The sequence below is a fragment of the Notechis scutatus genome, chromosome 3, assembly GCF_049901735.1.
Source record: "Notechis scutatus isolate UNSWTSFEM ecotype Mainland chromosome 3, rNotScu1.2, whole genome shotgun sequence".
NCBI classification, from domain to species: domain Eukaryota; kingdom Metazoa; phylum Chordata; class Lepidosauria; order Squamata; family Elapidae; genus Notechis; species Notechis scutatus.
The window spans coordinates 75335884-75352287 of NC_142011.1; the positions used below are offsets into that span (position 1 = coordinate 75335884).

At 35.0% G+C, this 16404-nt stretch overlaps 1 protein-coding gene across 3 annotated transcripts in view; it reads right to left on the reverse strand.

The window, feature by feature from the left end:
• Window positions 1-16404, reverse strand: part of ZZZ3 (zinc finger ZZ-type containing 3) — a 52586-nt gene that overhangs the window by 12280 nt on the left and 23902 nt on the right. For all 3 annotated transcript variants that reach the window (XM_026679323.2, XM_026679321.2, XM_026679322.2), the window contains exons 3-6: window positions 11521-13058; window positions 1896-2034; window positions 951-1098; window positions 758-873 (exon numbers count right to left, since the gene is read on the reverse strand). In XM_026679323.2, the coding sequence (XP_026535108.2) occupies window positions 758-873; window positions 951-1098; window positions 1896-2034; window positions 11521-13007 (1890 nt within the window). In that variant the 5' untranslated portion in view covers window positions 13008-13058. The remainder of the gene's footprint in view (window positions 1-757; window positions 874-950; window positions 1099-1895; window positions 2035-11520; window positions 13059-16404) is intronic.

The following is a 16404-nucleotide window of genomic DNA, read 5'->3' on the forward strand; positions in this document are numbered from 1 at the left end:
TATTTTTCAGACTATAAGATGCACTTTCTCCCCCCAAAAAAGTGGGTGGAAATGTCTGTGTGTCTCATAGAGCGAATACGGGCCCATTTTTGGCCTCCCAAACCCTCCACACATCCCATTTTTGCCCTCCCATGCATCCAGAAGCACTCTCCTGGCAAAAAACACCGGGAGGCAGAAAACAGGAATACGGGCACATTTTTGGCCTCGAGTGCTTCTGGATGCTGGGGAGGCCGAAAATGGGATCCGAGGAAGTGTCTGGAGGCCAAAAATATGCCCATGTTGAGTGCTTCTGGGCGCCGGGGAGGGCAAAAATGGGGCACACAGAGGGCTTGGTAGGCCAAAAATGGACACGTTTGTGGCTGGCAGAGTGCTTCTGGATCCTGGGGTGGCTGAAAACTGGACTTGTTTTTGATCTGCAGAGTGCTTCTGGATGCTGGGGAGGGCAAAAATGGGATTCACGGAGGCAAAAAACTATTTTTTTCTTGTTTTCCTCCTCTAAACCAAGGTGCGTCTTATTTCCAGTGTTTCTTATAGTCCATACATTATGATATATTGACCTAACCATCATCTACTGACCTAATGGGAAGTGGATATTGTGGCTTTGACAAGTGAATACGGCATTGTAGCATTCGTCTGATGTTTAAGAATAATTTGATCAAAAGGGAAAGTCTACAATTCTTTCAAATAAAATTATCTACACTTTTCAAAGAGCTTCTTTGGAAAATATGGGCATTACTTTAGTTCTGTTCATATTTACTTGTGGACGGTTGTTCATTGAAGCTTCTGGACAATCACTGAAAGGCAAAACGGAGTATGAAGTAGCCTCTCCATCCTTTCTTGGATCCAAAGGGCTTTTTGGTCTTGTAGGTAAACCTACAAAAAAAAAAAAAAAAGAATTAATATAGTGCAGTTGACTTTTCTTCTGTAAAGCACCATCATTTTATACTTACCTTTATCAAAAATAAGCTTGGCTCGTCTACTGTTACGCTTTCGGTTTCTGAATTCTCTTTCAAAATTCCCAAGGCTTGTGGTATATTGGTCCCAGGATATCTCTGGCAGCTTGACAACTCTTTGTGGAAATGGAAGCCCTACATCAACCTGACAGGTGGAAAAAAAAAGGTGAAAAATTTACACAGAAAAACCACCAAGTAATATGATATAAGGTTACATATACTTGGACCAATGTTAAGGCAATGCTAGATCTCGAGCTCTGTATTACTATACTGCCACACATTTAAGGAATTCTTCCAAGAGTAATAAAAGCACGGTACATAAAATATAGAAGAAGCAGAAAATGATGGCTCAGTTAAAATTGTTATAAACAGATGCTTAAAATTTCCTCACCATTTGTTGACTTTTTTCATTAAATTATTGGTTCACTTAAGTTTTTGAACAATTATATCCTGAGCGGTTACAAAGAGACCAAAAAATAGAAACAAAAAACCTAAAGCTGAACAATGTTCAATATATATATATATATATCCCTTTAAGTACATTTACTTTAAGTACATCCCTTTAAGTACATTTGCTTTATTATTGTTCTTTAATAAAATACATTCACAAAATCAATAAGCTGATAAAATTACCAATGACATATTTAGCTGTTAGTTCCCGGTAATGTAATGAAGCAAGAACATTGGTGCAATACTGAATACAAAAAATACTGAAGGCAGAAAAAAATTGTTGCCACCATTATTCATCCAATTTTATGAACAAATGACTAATTCAATTTTAAATAAACACAGCTTTGGAGAAATGATTTTAGAACAATAGATTCAAGGGGTCCTCAGCAGAGATCACCAACTCTCCTACTATTACTATTGAGTCTCACTAACTGCAGGAGATGAAGTATCAGTTCTCAAACATCACTTATGAGAAGATTCCCACTGTTATACCTTCTTCTGGAGACTTTCCACAAATCCAATGGGATCTTTCAGTGCTTCTCTCTGATGTCTGCCTAAACTCTCAAGATCTTGGACTGCTTGAGTGCGCTGAGCCTCGAGTACTGCAATCGTTTGTAACAGTCTCTGATAACTACAGAGATAAAGGGAAACAGCTCACTATAGACTTCTATGCACAAACAAACCAAACTGGGAGTAGAAATGAAAGCAAAAACCTTAGCACCCAGCACATTTATCTGATAGACTCAAGCAAAAAATATTAACAGAACCATGAATATTACAAGTATTTTTTTAAAGTCAGAAATTCTTTAATATTCAACAATAGTAGTGCAAGCAACATTTTTGAAAATCAACAAATGTTGCAGGTACAAAAAACTAGATGCTGCACAGAATAAGCTTTTTGTAACTTCAGTTTAAGCTTCTAGCTACCTATACTGTACCACCAAAACACCTGCCGCCATCAAACAACTCCAATATCCTGAATCAGTATCAGTCTGATATTTACACAACAGAAAAGTGCAACTAATACATTTATAAATATTGCTTAAGATGATTTTAAACTTCATTGCATGCCTTCTAAAAATGCTTGAAGAATGAAATACATATATCATCTCTGAAGGTTTGGTTATAACTTCAATATAAAAAAACAGGGTGAACATTATAATTCATAAACAACTAGAGAGGACCAAGTTGGGGGAGGAGTATTAAACTACATTACACTCCGATGTTGGTATCATTTTAAATACCCGGGAAGTAAATTAACTAGATAAATTAACCCAGAGGTATGTGAAGAATGAAAACTTTTTAAGATCAACCCAAATTTTGATTGTGCAAAATATTGCCCAAATGCAAGTACTCAATAATAAAGAAACAAATTGCTTAATATTTTGAAGCTGAATATATTATTTCAATATACCACTATTTCCTAAAAGATGGCAACTGAGGCAAGCTTCTTTGGAGAAAGAATATTGTGTAAGTGCATGCTTAGAAAGATGTCTCTATAAATTAATATAAAACATGTAATTGGGTCAAGTCAATCAAATATTTAATTCTAGAGACTACTGAAATAATTATTGCAGAGAACATTCTAATGCTCAGTCAATAAAGTAATTTTAGCAATAGAAGAGAGTACTTGTAGTTCAGGCTTAAACTTTGAAGTCCTTGGTGATCTCTGAGCTTGGTTATTCTCTTGTAAATATTTACAAATCCCACTCCCTTCTGGCATTGATGATGTTATCTAGTTAGGTAATGAAACATTTGCAAGAGAACAACTAAGCTCAAAGACTACCAAGGACCCCACAGTAATTTTAGCTCAACTTCCAGTTACATAAAATATTAATAAATGTATTTCAAGCTCTATACCTAAACATCTTGTTTCTGGATGGCAGTGAAGTTATATTAAAGAGTTTAGGGATTCTCTTACATTTAATAAATATTTGTGGGAATCCTTTATAAAAATCAACATTACAGTGAATGTTTTCAATGTCTTTCAAAGGCTTATACCTCTTTCAGCTTCTTCCTGTCTTTCATACATAAATACAATACTGTCCTAAAGAAGAAAAACTGGAAATACATATAAACTGTCATGTAAATTATTTGGGTCTCATGGCACTATTGTACATATGTTGCAACAAATAGCAATAACAATAGCACTTAGACTTATATACCGCTTTATAGTGCTTTAGAGCTCTCTCTAAACAGTTTACAGAGTCAGCATATTGCCCCCAACAATTTGGGTCCTCATTTTACCCACCTCAGAAGGATGGAAGGCTGAGTCAACCTTGAGCCTGGTGAGATTCGATCTGCCAAATTGCAGGCGGCTGGCTGCAGCAGAAATAGCCTGCAGTACTGCACTCTAACCACTGCGCCACCAAGGCTCTTAATAAACATAGTATAATGCTACTTTAATTATAAATGGATATACTGATTTCTTTAGTTGTTTAGAAGTAGACCAGTCTGCGTTCGTAAAATGAAGAACCAGATACATGAAGTGTTTAGAATCAGTGACTGTATCAGCAATATGAGTATAATTTAAGCAACAAGTCATATTCTTGACAATCACATATAACATAAAATTGATTTGTACCGTTTCCCCGAAAATGAGACTTATTCTGAAAACAAGCCATAGCCTGATTTTTGGGGTGGACCTAATATAAGCCCTACCCCGAAAATAAGCCCGGGGAGGAGGGACATGTCCCACCGACCGCTGGGTGCAGAGCAGATAGTTATGAGTCTGAGCGCAGAGGCAGAGGCATCGGAGGGGGGTGGGAATAGAGAGGTGATCTGGACGTGCTGTGTGGCCGCCTGGCTCATGGGAGACTTGTGTGGCACCACCACCAGCAGATGGAGGCAGAGGCACAGGGGGAGGAGACAGGAGATCCTGTCTCTGCCTCCGCCTGCTGCCATTGGAGCTGCACAAGCATCCCACAAGCCAGGGATGTGCAGCACGTCTGGATTATGTGTCTTCCCCCTTGCCTCTGCCTCCTGCCAGTGCCACTGCACAAGTCTCCCACGAGCCTCCTGTGAGCCAGGCAACACGTCCTGATTGCCTTCTTCCCCACTTCTGCTTTCCCACTCCGAATTAATGGTATTTGCACTGTACCAAGAAGGCTGAGGCATGCCAGAGCTTAGCCCATTGCAGCCATGGGCAAGCAGATAGTGGGATGGAGGGGGTGGGGCCAGTGGTAACTGTGCTCCCACTCCTGTCAGCCCCTGTATTTGCCACCTCCTGCACTTAAAAAAAAAAAGACTTCCCCCCAAATAAGCCCAAGTGCTTATTTTCAAGCCCAAAAGAAAATAAGACCTATTTTCAGGGAAACACAGCAACCTGAAATCATGAACATCTTGGTTTTGTTGACTGATACCTTAACTGAATGCATGGCAGAATTTCCTTACTGCAATTGAAGGTTGCATGCTTGGTGTATAATCGTGCTGGGCCTATGACCATGGAAGTATCTTTGGACAATGCTGGCTTCCTCGGCTAAGAAACTGAGATGAGCACTGTCCCCTTGAGTCACACACGACTGGACAGGGCAAACCATTACCTTTTTATATTCTCAAAACCAATCACAATAGAGAGTTACATTTTAAGACAAAACCTGAGAATAAAATATGCACAATTTTGAACTGATTATAAATTACAGGGCTTTTATGGTAGATTAGAGCAAGTGCCTTATGATGAAGAAATACTTTATATCACATAGAAGTTCCAGTGCTGCTATCATTAGCAGAATGTTATATTTTAAAATTTTTGCATAAAATTATTTTTCAATTCTTTATCAGATATATAGGTACACAGATGAACACAAACTTATTATTAAAGTAAACAGCCTGAGATAATGAATTCTACTCAGAAATTAATAAATCGGATAATGTCTAATTGATCAGAAAAAATATTGTGGAACTTAAAACAAAAATTTCATATTACTAAAACTGAAGTTATCAAACAGGATATTCAATAAAAATTATGCATTAACACAAGAATTTTCAATCATAGACATCAGCTCATCACATAACCTAACAATAATAACTGTTCAGTGACAAACTGCAAAAAGCAGTATGTTTGATTTCTTTTGAAAATCTTTTTTTCCACATTGTTATAGTGCATAGATATTTTGTTCACTGCCAAGTTACCTTAAGGTAAAATGGGTAGCCAATAAATGTTACAAACAAACAAACAAATAAAATCCAACCCACTTCCTGACATTTGTTCTGACATTGGAAAGTAACTTAAGGTAACAATACCTAATTATTATTTTTACACTCTGAACTGTCAAAATAACTGCATCACAATCTGTTAACATTGTTAAGTTACATATATTATCAATGTTAACAAATCAATTTTTTGAAGACCTGCAGTAAACTGTTTTGTAAATCTGGCGATGGTTTTAACAGAGATTTTTGTCACCCAGATCTTGTCTCAGCAATTCCAAATAACTTGTATTTCTTAGCCATGCTTTTGCATTGGAATTGCTCAGTTTAAGATTGGATTTCTTTAAATAGTCTTTTTCTGCTTTGTAAGAGTATCTTCATTTCCAATACTTGACAGTTACTGAAGCAGAAAGAGGCTCCTTATTGTTGCAAAAAGACAAAACTATCACAATCTGAGCAGTTGTAAAATCAGAATATTTTCTCACCAATGGAACTTCTTCACAAAGCTAATTGAAGGCTAATCATCCTTTGGGGCTTTATTAAGAACTTCACAATTAAAAAAGAGCAATGAATCAACTGAAAGAACACCCAAACTTCTACACCAGTTTTATTCACTGCTTTCGTTATCTTAACATCTGTAAATTTGACATTTAAATAGTACATGCATATTCAAATTTACAGAAAGATATCATGCTCAATTTATGTTTGACAAAAAAGAATAAAGGTTATGCTAACTTCCATTCATTTAGGAATTCATAGAAATATATACAGCGGATTACTCAAACTTTTTCATGCAACTAATTAAAGGTATTACACGTTTCATTGCATATTGCACAATGACATTATAAACCTTTATACTAAAATTTAAAAACCAAAAAACACTTAATTTAAAAATGTAAGTATCTTAGAGAAGCAATCCAAATAAAAATAAATATAAACTATAAAGTAGAGTACACATTGTGAAAATGATTTTGAAAAAGTGCATTTGATCCCACATGAGCCTTTGGTTTGCTTAAAAAAACTGTTGTTTTATAGGTTTTCAAACTGTTTGCAGACGGCCAAATCTTTTTTTTTCCAGGATTGCTCAGATTAATAGTTGCTCTGCTCATGTAGGTTTCAGGCATTATCTTTATTCATATAATTATTTTTCTTCTGCAATATGGAACAAAATTCTGCAATTCAGATATAACACAAACATAAAATATAATCAAGCTACATAGTAAAACGATACACAAAATATAAAAAACCCTAAGCTACACTAAGGGCAGTATTGAATGTTTTTAACATGTTTCCCTGAAAATAGTACCCAATCAGAAAATACGCCTTAGTATGATTTTTCAGGATGTTCATAGTATAAGCCCTACCCAAAAATTAAGCCCCAGTTAAGATCATCAGCTAGACCAGGGCTCTGCAACCTGTGGCTCTTTCGGGCCTCTGCTGCGGCTCCCTGTCAGCTGATCCCATCACTGGCTGGCCCCTCCCCTCCCCATCACTCCTTGCCTGGCCTGAGAAGAGTGATGGTGGGGGATGGAGACTCACTCCATATTACAGAGCAGGAGGTGACTGAGTGGGAGTGAGTGATGTTGAGTTGGCCACACCCACCTAGTCACACCAATTGTTAAATTATTGGCTCCTGGTGTTTTCTTTTCTATGGGTCTTCTATGGGTCTTTTCAAATGGCTCTTTGAGTGTTTAAATTTGCAGACCCCTGAGCCAGACAGATTCATTTAGTACCGTATTTCCTCCAAAATAAGCGCTCACTGAAAAATAAGCCCTAATGTGTCTTTTGGAGCAAAAGTTAAAGTAAGACCCAGTCTTATTTTTGAGGAAACACAATATTTTATTTTCCCAGGTAAAGTTATTTTCTCAATTAACTGACACTCTTGACTCCCTTATGTAAATATTCAAAGAATGTGCCAAGCTGCCGATGCCCAATATCTGTTATCAGATTTCTCTTCCAACTATGTTCTCTATTATTTTAATTTTCTGTCTGTGATAACAAAATAGAAATCCTGAAAAGAATGCTAATAGTAAACTAGAAAAAAGAGCGCTTGTATTTCTTCATAATATTACTTTGAAATCTAAGTCAGATCTATAGTGAACCTTTCCTTATTTAAATAACAAATGTTGACTTTTTCTAGCTACTGTATTTTTCTCAGACAAAATTCCCTAGAAACCAGGAAAGATATTATGATTCAAAATTGAATATAGTATATGACCAAAATGTATGAGTTTATTCTAATGCTGAATTACAATTTAAAAGATGTAAAAAAAAAACAAAAAACACCTCTCTGGAAATTCTAAACAAAGTGTGGACAAACTGTGGCACCTCAAGCATTGTTGAACTCTCATCATCCCCAAACACTGAGGCAAGAAATTAATCCCAGAACACATATCGCCACACATTGCCATACTCTAGAGTAAAGACATGTCACATGTGCCAAGTTTTCATCTACAATTTCATACTCCTTTATTAGTTTCAGTTTATAGATGTTGGAATCCAAAGAAACTGCAGTGCACCAATTTATCTTCATCTGTTCAAATGGATATTTTTTCACAATACTTTTTAAAAAAGAACTGCTAACTGTTACTATAAATGATGTGGACCCTCATGCAACAGCTGTTTACATAACATATGCAGGTAGTCCTCCATTTATGACTAAAATCAAGTCTACAATTACAGCTGTAAGTCATGCTGGTCACTAAACAGGTTGCCATTTGACCACACTTCATTTTACGAGTTTTTGTGGTGGTCATTAAAGAAATATTGTGGTTGCTAAGCGAATGCCACAGTTATTAAGCAAATTTTAGGCAACAGGCTTTTTTTTGCCAGAAATCAGAAGTAAGCACCAACTGCAAAAAAAGCTTGCAAATTTATTTATTTTATATGCTACCCATCTCACTGCTGAAGTGACTGAGTGGCTTACAAAATAATAAAAAGATATTAAGAAAAACCATGGTCATGTGACCACAGGAGGCTGCAAACAGCCACACACTAGGCCAGTTGTAAAACAGCCAAAATACAATCACGTGGCTGCAGGTGATAAGGGTGGTGGTCAAAACATCAAAACCAGGTCATAAGTAGTTCTTGGGAAGTCCATCATAACTTTGAATTGTCGTAAGCGACTGCTCATAAGCCGAAAACTACTTGTAGTGTAAAATTGCTGAATTATAGGCAAGATACAGTCCATTTCCTAAAGGAAATATCAGTATTTAATTTCCCTGAGAATTATTCTTGCATATTCTGCTGTGAAATTGCGTATGAGCATATAGTCATTGGGTTATCTGGTAAATTTTAAAAATTCAGATAAAATCTGCTAAAATCCAAGTTACAGCAAAACCTAACCCAAGAGTGGCTAAATGAAAAGGTTATAGAGATCATATTTGTTTCAGAAGCATGGCTTATCATGAAGAAGCAAGACTCTTGTGTACACTATTTGATCATCCTGACTTCTCTGTACCTGACAGCCTAAGCAACTAATCAAACTCAGATGGTTATGTTTATAGTTTGTTTTGCCTTATATATAAACACAGGCTTCTGGTTTATTCAAAACTTCAAAGCAAAAACTGATCTATGATTCCAACTTGCTTGGGCATGATAAGCTAGAATACTAAATAAATGCAGTTAATCATGATCAGGTAAACAGAATGATAATGTCCTTGATTCTGTAACCCTGATTCATAGGTTTTTAATTTCTTTTATCTTCCTCTTCCCTAAATTATTGTTTTAGAAAAAAATAAAAACCAATGCACTGCACAGCTGTGCCAATTTGACACTATAATTTATCTCAAACAGACTAATTCAAAGTTAGAAATGTGATATAAACTTAATATGGTGTAAATACAACACTGGAAAAGGAATTGAGACATATCTGCAGCAAGTAGGAAAAAGCAACAGAATACAATTCCTCATAGCGATTAGGTCGTATGTGGTAATGTAGTCAGGCACCTAATTTTAATGAATTCCCATGAAGTAATTTTAATTAGTTTATGAAATTAAAAATGATTTCTGGCCTACAGAAGTAATTCCAGAGAAGATTTTCCAGGATAGGGTGGGAGAGAAAAAGAAATTGCATATTTGAAATTATCCTGAAAAGAAAATGTAGTATCAAATCAAGCTGTTGACATTTACCAATAATTGCAGTTTTCATACAATTTTTCATCTATGTTCTTCTCAAGGATCAGAAATTAGATGGTTTGTTGATTTGGTCATTGAAAGAACTATTTTTTTCTTCTCAAGCATTTAACAGTTTTCTGCAAATCAGTCACAGCTGTGATATTCTTGTACCTATGAACAATAAACGCTCATCTGCTTTCAAGTGTGCTGAAAATATATTCAAATAATATAATAATCAATCTATGCAAGTCCAAGGCAACTTTTCAAATTGAAACCACTCTTCAATTTTAGTTGCCAGTTCAGCAAGCGCCAAATGAAATTGCTTGACTAAATCATGAATTTCTTTTTAGAAAAGAGTTATTCATGCAGTTGATCAACATTATCTATTATCTATTAAAATAGTACTGATACAAAAAAAGCAGTCTTTCACTTGGAAATAAAAGCAGTACATGGTTTTCACCAAGTGGTTAACTAAATCTTAACTTAAACTTGACTGAACATAACTTAAACTATAAATTCAAACCATCATAAATTTTTTTAAAAATCTACTGAATATGTTGGGTTAAAATCACAAGCCAAAAATGTTTCAGACTTTAAAAGATAAAATCAATATGTAATATAAAAACATATATTTTATATAAAACACGTTTTTGAAATAATACTGAGACTTTCCTAAATGATCTTGTTCTAAATATAAAAACAATCTGCATCTTTTCTTTTCAAAGCCAAGACAAAATGCACAAATTTTCAACCAAATTTACAGCCCGAAAGGCAAAAAAAAGTGATTTGATAGCATGACTTTTAGGATGTTTGCTTCAATTTAAGTGTTAAAATGAATTTTTGCTTTTAAAATCAATCACTCACCAGCCCTCTGGTGAGTGGATCTCTCAGCTGATAACCGTTGCCTTATCTATTTAAAATCTTGTAAACTGCTCAATAGTAGTAACACTTATATAAGAATAATTATAACTTTAAACATATCTGAATTACAGAATTTAATATAAACTTGTTTCTTGCTAGATAAACATGGTCTTGGATTACATATGTAAACTGCAGAATTAAACTAGTACAATCATAAATTCTAAAAATCATTTTGCCTTTCCTACCATACAAAGTAGTCCCAAAGATGAGTGTGAGTGTTAATAGCCACATTCACCAGTTACTAACACAGTGGCATCAAGGTAAGCATGAGTGTGACTAATTTGTTTTTTCAATAAAAGAATTAGGAAGTAGAAAGGGTTGAACTCCTGTCACTTCAATATCTTTTACAGAGGTTAACTAATTAAGGAAAAATAATTTTCCTTCTAGACCAACTTCATATATCTATCTGCATTACTGATCTAGAGCCTGTGCACCAAATAACAAAATTGGAGCAAGAATGAGCTCAATTTAATAATCAATGCTTTCCGGTCTGCACCTATCAATATGACATTATATTTGTACAGCTGATCTACGTTACTCCTAATTCACAAATTGAAAGATTTTATTAATCAAATAAATGTGTAAGATAATAGATGGGTTTCTAAAATATGTTTCTATATTAAATTAAAAAAACATTAAAATGTTAAAATGAAACTTGTGGTGTACAAAGTCTATTTCCAAATAAATCTCCAAACAGGAAAGTGCCCTTTAAAAAGAATTTCCTGCTACAAAATTTATATTAAACCAGATTCACATAAAGCTCCTTAACTATGATGATAGATTAAAAATTGCTACTTTGCACTAGATAAAATTTAAATGTCTTATAAAAAAGCAGTTTTAAAAAATTAGTCCTAGAAATTTTGAAAACTAGAAATCTGATTAACAAAAAAAAAAAAAAAGCAGAATCCATGGTAACCATATTTACACATACTCTTTGTTGTGTTTCAATGCCACATGATCTGATTCAAAGTAATACACATCGGGTTCTTCTTCCTCTTCTTCTACAGAATGAAGACTGGCACTTTCTTTGGCAGATGGCAGGGGTGGAGTAACAAGTCTATTTTCTGAAGCTGATTTACTTAGTCCTTCCTTTGGGTGTTCTCTGGAATCACAGTAACTTTCCCTTTCACTTGGAGCAATTTCTGTGTTTGCACAAGATCCATTGATATTGGTAACATTTGATTCTACATTCTTTTCAGGAACAGTATGACTGTTCTCCTCAAACTGTCCATTCTCTTTACATGGAGAGTTATGTTTAATAGGGCTATTTTTTGTTGAGCCTGCCCTCCATGGTGATGTTCTCAAAGTGTATCTATGTTCTTGAGATTCTGATGTTGATGAAATTGGAGCTGAAACACAGTCCAAAACCGGTGGTTCGGGTTCATTTGAAGCAGTTGCATTATCGTAACTTTCCAGGTTGCTGTTGGTGTTTTCAGATTGCTCTTTTGTGGCAGTGCTATAACCTACCACATCTACTTCCTCTTCAGAATCCCTTAGCAAAGATGACTGGGTTTCATAAAAGGACCCCGTACCCGTACCTGACTCATGTATCTGGTTAACAGTTTCCTCAGATAAACAGTTCTTTACTTGTTTATGGTCCTCGCAGGTTAACTGTTCTTGTGAATTTGTGCAAGGCACACTGTGGTCTATAAAACTGTCCTCCTTATTTCTGCTATGAAAAAATGATGTATTTCCATTTTTTGCTATACTTTTTTCCTCAGATGAACAGGAATCAGCATTATTCTGTGCACTGGCTCCATCCAGTGGACAGTCACCACACTTTGTAGCACTTGAACCATTCCCATTAACCCCATTGACAGATTGACAAGTTATGAGTTCTTCGGTTACTGAAGAATGATTTAATTTTTCTGCACAAACAGTTACCTTTTTAACCTCCCTTTTATCACTATCGTCCAAAATAAGACATCGGCAAGCTCGTTTAGGCCCTGGATTGACCGTGACATTGTCTGATACTGAATTTTTATGTTCCAACCGATCTTTCCCTGTTTTAGAAGGTAGCACTTCTTCTGAACTATGTTGCGGCTCTGAACGTAAACAACGCTTACGCTTTAAAACTGGTGAAAGAGGTTCCACTTGTTTCTTCTCACAATTTTCTACAATTTGTTTCTCAGCATTATCCTTTTCTGAAGTTGAGAGGCCTCTCTTTCTAGGGCTTACCCATGATTCTTTAGAACTCTGCTGCTTGACATCATTAGCTTTCCCATTACTATTTCCCTTCTGTGTTTGCAGAGATTCTGATTTCTTCTTTGGTGATCTTGATCTTACTTGTGGAAGAGAAGGAACCTCCTCTGGATGAGCTATGCTACGGTTTCTTAACGTTCGGCCACAAAAGTTTTCATCCAAACCATTTAACCCCACTGTTGATCTTGTAACACGAGTAGATCGAGAAGCAGCCATACTATGGCAAGTCCCTAAAGTATGTTCCTCATGATCCACTCATTCGAAAACCTTCAAAGAAAAGTGAACAAAACAATGAGAAAAGCATTATAGAAATCATATAGTAACTGTACAGTATAACTGCACTTCTATCTAGCATAATAGTTTCCTTATTCCGATAACATGACACATCATATATAGTTTTGCAGTACTAAAAAGTTCTGTGTTTAGCACTCATATTTATACATAACAGTTTAGCTGCAGAAGCAACATCTGGCAATATATTTCATAGTGAGTCATGATTTCTATATGGTAGTTCTGAAATAAAAGATAAAACAATTCTGCTATCATTGAATAACCCAGTACAATTGCATTTAAGAAATGGTGCAATGTCCTATCAAGCTATGATATCAATAATTTATACATTCTAAAACATTAAAATCTGGAAATCTCAAAGGTCTGATAGACTAAAATGAAAGGATAAATCCTCATCTAATTTTCAGCAGTGCATTGTTAATGTAACAATGATAACCATCAATATTTTAATTAATCTTATTCTGAAAAAGACAAGGTGAAAGGCTTCATATTAATCTGGGATTGATTTGTCTAATCCAATTTTATATTGACTAAAGGTTATTTATACAGATCATGTTAGTCAATAATTTTATTTGTATTTTTTTATTTGCAGTTATACTGTTATCAGTACTATTCTTTTTAATAAACAAAAATTGCTTTACATATTTATGAAAAACACAGATCTTGAAGAGAAATATGATTTATGAACAAAACTAAAAGCAATTATCACTGGTACTATGATTTTAATTAACAAATACTGCAGTAGAAAGTTTTCTTTCACAAACTGTAAGAGGAAACTAGTATAAACACATTGAATAATGGATCAGATTATTATCAATTCACCAGTAAGAATTTTAAGCACTTTGGAACTAAAATAGAAGATATGTATTATACTTACTGGATACTAAATTTGTGGGGTTTTGCTGATCAGGCACAAATAAAGCTGGAACTGGGAAAGCAGTCAGAGATTTTTTAAAAAGCATATTTAAAATTGTTTTCCACTTTTTAATGAAAAAGACAGGCTAGTGGAAATTTAAAATGCATAATATTTCTGTAATGGGGTTAGTACTTGCAGCATTTAACAAAATATAAAATTGGACTGTATCTATCTCTAAGAGACAAAGAAAAACAATAGCAAAAAAGTCGAGGAAAAGGAATTAAATTTAATTAAATTCCTTGCAGATAAAAGGAACACAATTTTGTTTTAAATGATTCTTTTCAGAGAGATCAGTTCAACAAGAACATTTTTGAAAGCAGGCTCCGGTGTTTTATATGAGAGGAGGAAATATCTAAATAACCAAATAAGCTCAAAACATAACTAAAGACTTCAGGTTTTATTGTGAAATGCAATTTTGACAGTCAACCAACTTAAATGAGAAACAACTAGCACATGAGTTTGAATTAATTATGTATGTGACGATCTGTGTCACATACTACATCAAATTCTCCAATCACACTTATCCCAGATAGGAAAAAAAACTTTGTTTTTTTGGTGGGGTAGACTGCAGAGAAAACTCTTGAAAGAAAACTGGCAAAAAAGTCTTACAAGGATTGGAAAGCAAGAGAGCTATCAACATTCTCAAGCCTTTAATTAATTTTCTGGAAAAGCAGAATTTCCGGATTACAACTGGAGCAGAAAGGGAACTGGATTCCACAATCTCTGAAGAACAAGTCAAGAGTTATATAAAAACTGTGTTAAGTTTAATTGTTGTGCACTGTGGATGTCAGTTAATATTGTCACTTTATAAATTTATGAAAATTTGGCAATCAACTTGTAACTTTAATTACTAAATCAAGTCCGGACTGCAGAAAGTATCTTATACTGCAGTTACAGGGTTTTTAAAATATATATATATATTATTTGGGAATCTAAATCGTGTCGTGCTATTATTGTGCTAGCACCATCTTGTGATGGTGGGCAAAGCATTAGATATTATGTTCTTTTTTATCTTCATTTATCTGGAATGTTTTCCTACATTTGAAATTGGATAGCTAAATGATCTTTTCTCTTAATATTATTTTAATATACTCTATTAAAAAATACATTGCAATGTTTTTCTTTTTAATAGATTTTAATCTTGTTTATCTCTATAAGATGTTTATCTTTCAAAACAGAAAAGGGAAAAGAAGGACTGCTGATACTATATAGCAAACTCCATGGAGTGTGGGGATGCACACCAAGATCTCTAGCTCCGCAATAGCGCAATTTGTGAAATTTGGGCAGGTTCTGCACTCCAGCAAGTGGCGGGGCAGGGCCATACCCATTTGTGAAAGAGGCTGGGGCTCAGCAGGGAATGAAAGGCCAGCCCAGCGCTTCTCCATCTGGCTGGACAAGGGCTCTGGAAGCCAAGGCCACACAGGAGACAAGTGTGGCCAGCGTGGGGTTCTGAAACGTGGCACCAAAAGTAAGTTAGTGGTTGATGACTGGTTGGGTAGGTAAGGCCCAAGCAGCTTGGGACCCCAAAGGGTGGGAAGGAGTATGGGATCTCTCAGTGGGTCACGGGAGGCCTTGGGTTGTCGGAAGCACTAGGCCCCCTCCCCATGGCCTTCCCCACCCTGAGATACCTTGTGGACTTAACGATCCGCACATTCGATTAGTGAATGCATGGGCAAAAGCAAGTTTTCATGTTCATTTTAAGTGATTCACTTCAACGAATCATCGAGTACGAATGTAATTGGCAGGCTCCATTACATTCATAACTCGAGGACTACCTGTACTTATTTTCCTGTCTGAATATGTATCTCACAGCTCCTCCTATATAGTTAGAACACAATCACTGAAAGTTACTAAACCAGAATTCAAGAATTTTCCCTAAGATTATTTGCAAAGTATTTTTATGATCTTAGATAGTTTATACATATTCAAGTATACACTCCAGTAATGATTCACTTTATGATCATCTCATCTTTTAAAAAAGATATACAGACAAAAGAATCTAATTTTTGCTAAACTGAAATGGTCTTTTATTTTATTTTTGATGAAGATTTTCCAGGAAATTCAAGAGTGATATAAAATATAATACTGATTTTATTTATTTAAACTACTAATATTCAGTAGTTTACTATGAACAATAATGTCTCCAAAATCGACATATCATTTTGTATTGTTTTCTAATAAAATGGAGTACCATTTACATAGGATAGCCTAAGCCAATTTTTAAAATATCAAAAGAATTGCCAAAAAAAATTGGACAGAAGATATGTTACAGAACTTTTTAAAAAGGTAATATGGAATAGAAATGGGGAGACTCTCAGATGAGTAAATTGAGAATTTAATCAATGCTGACTCTGCTTGGTTCTTGATTTTACAATTATTTCTGGCTACAAAATAAAATGTTATTTC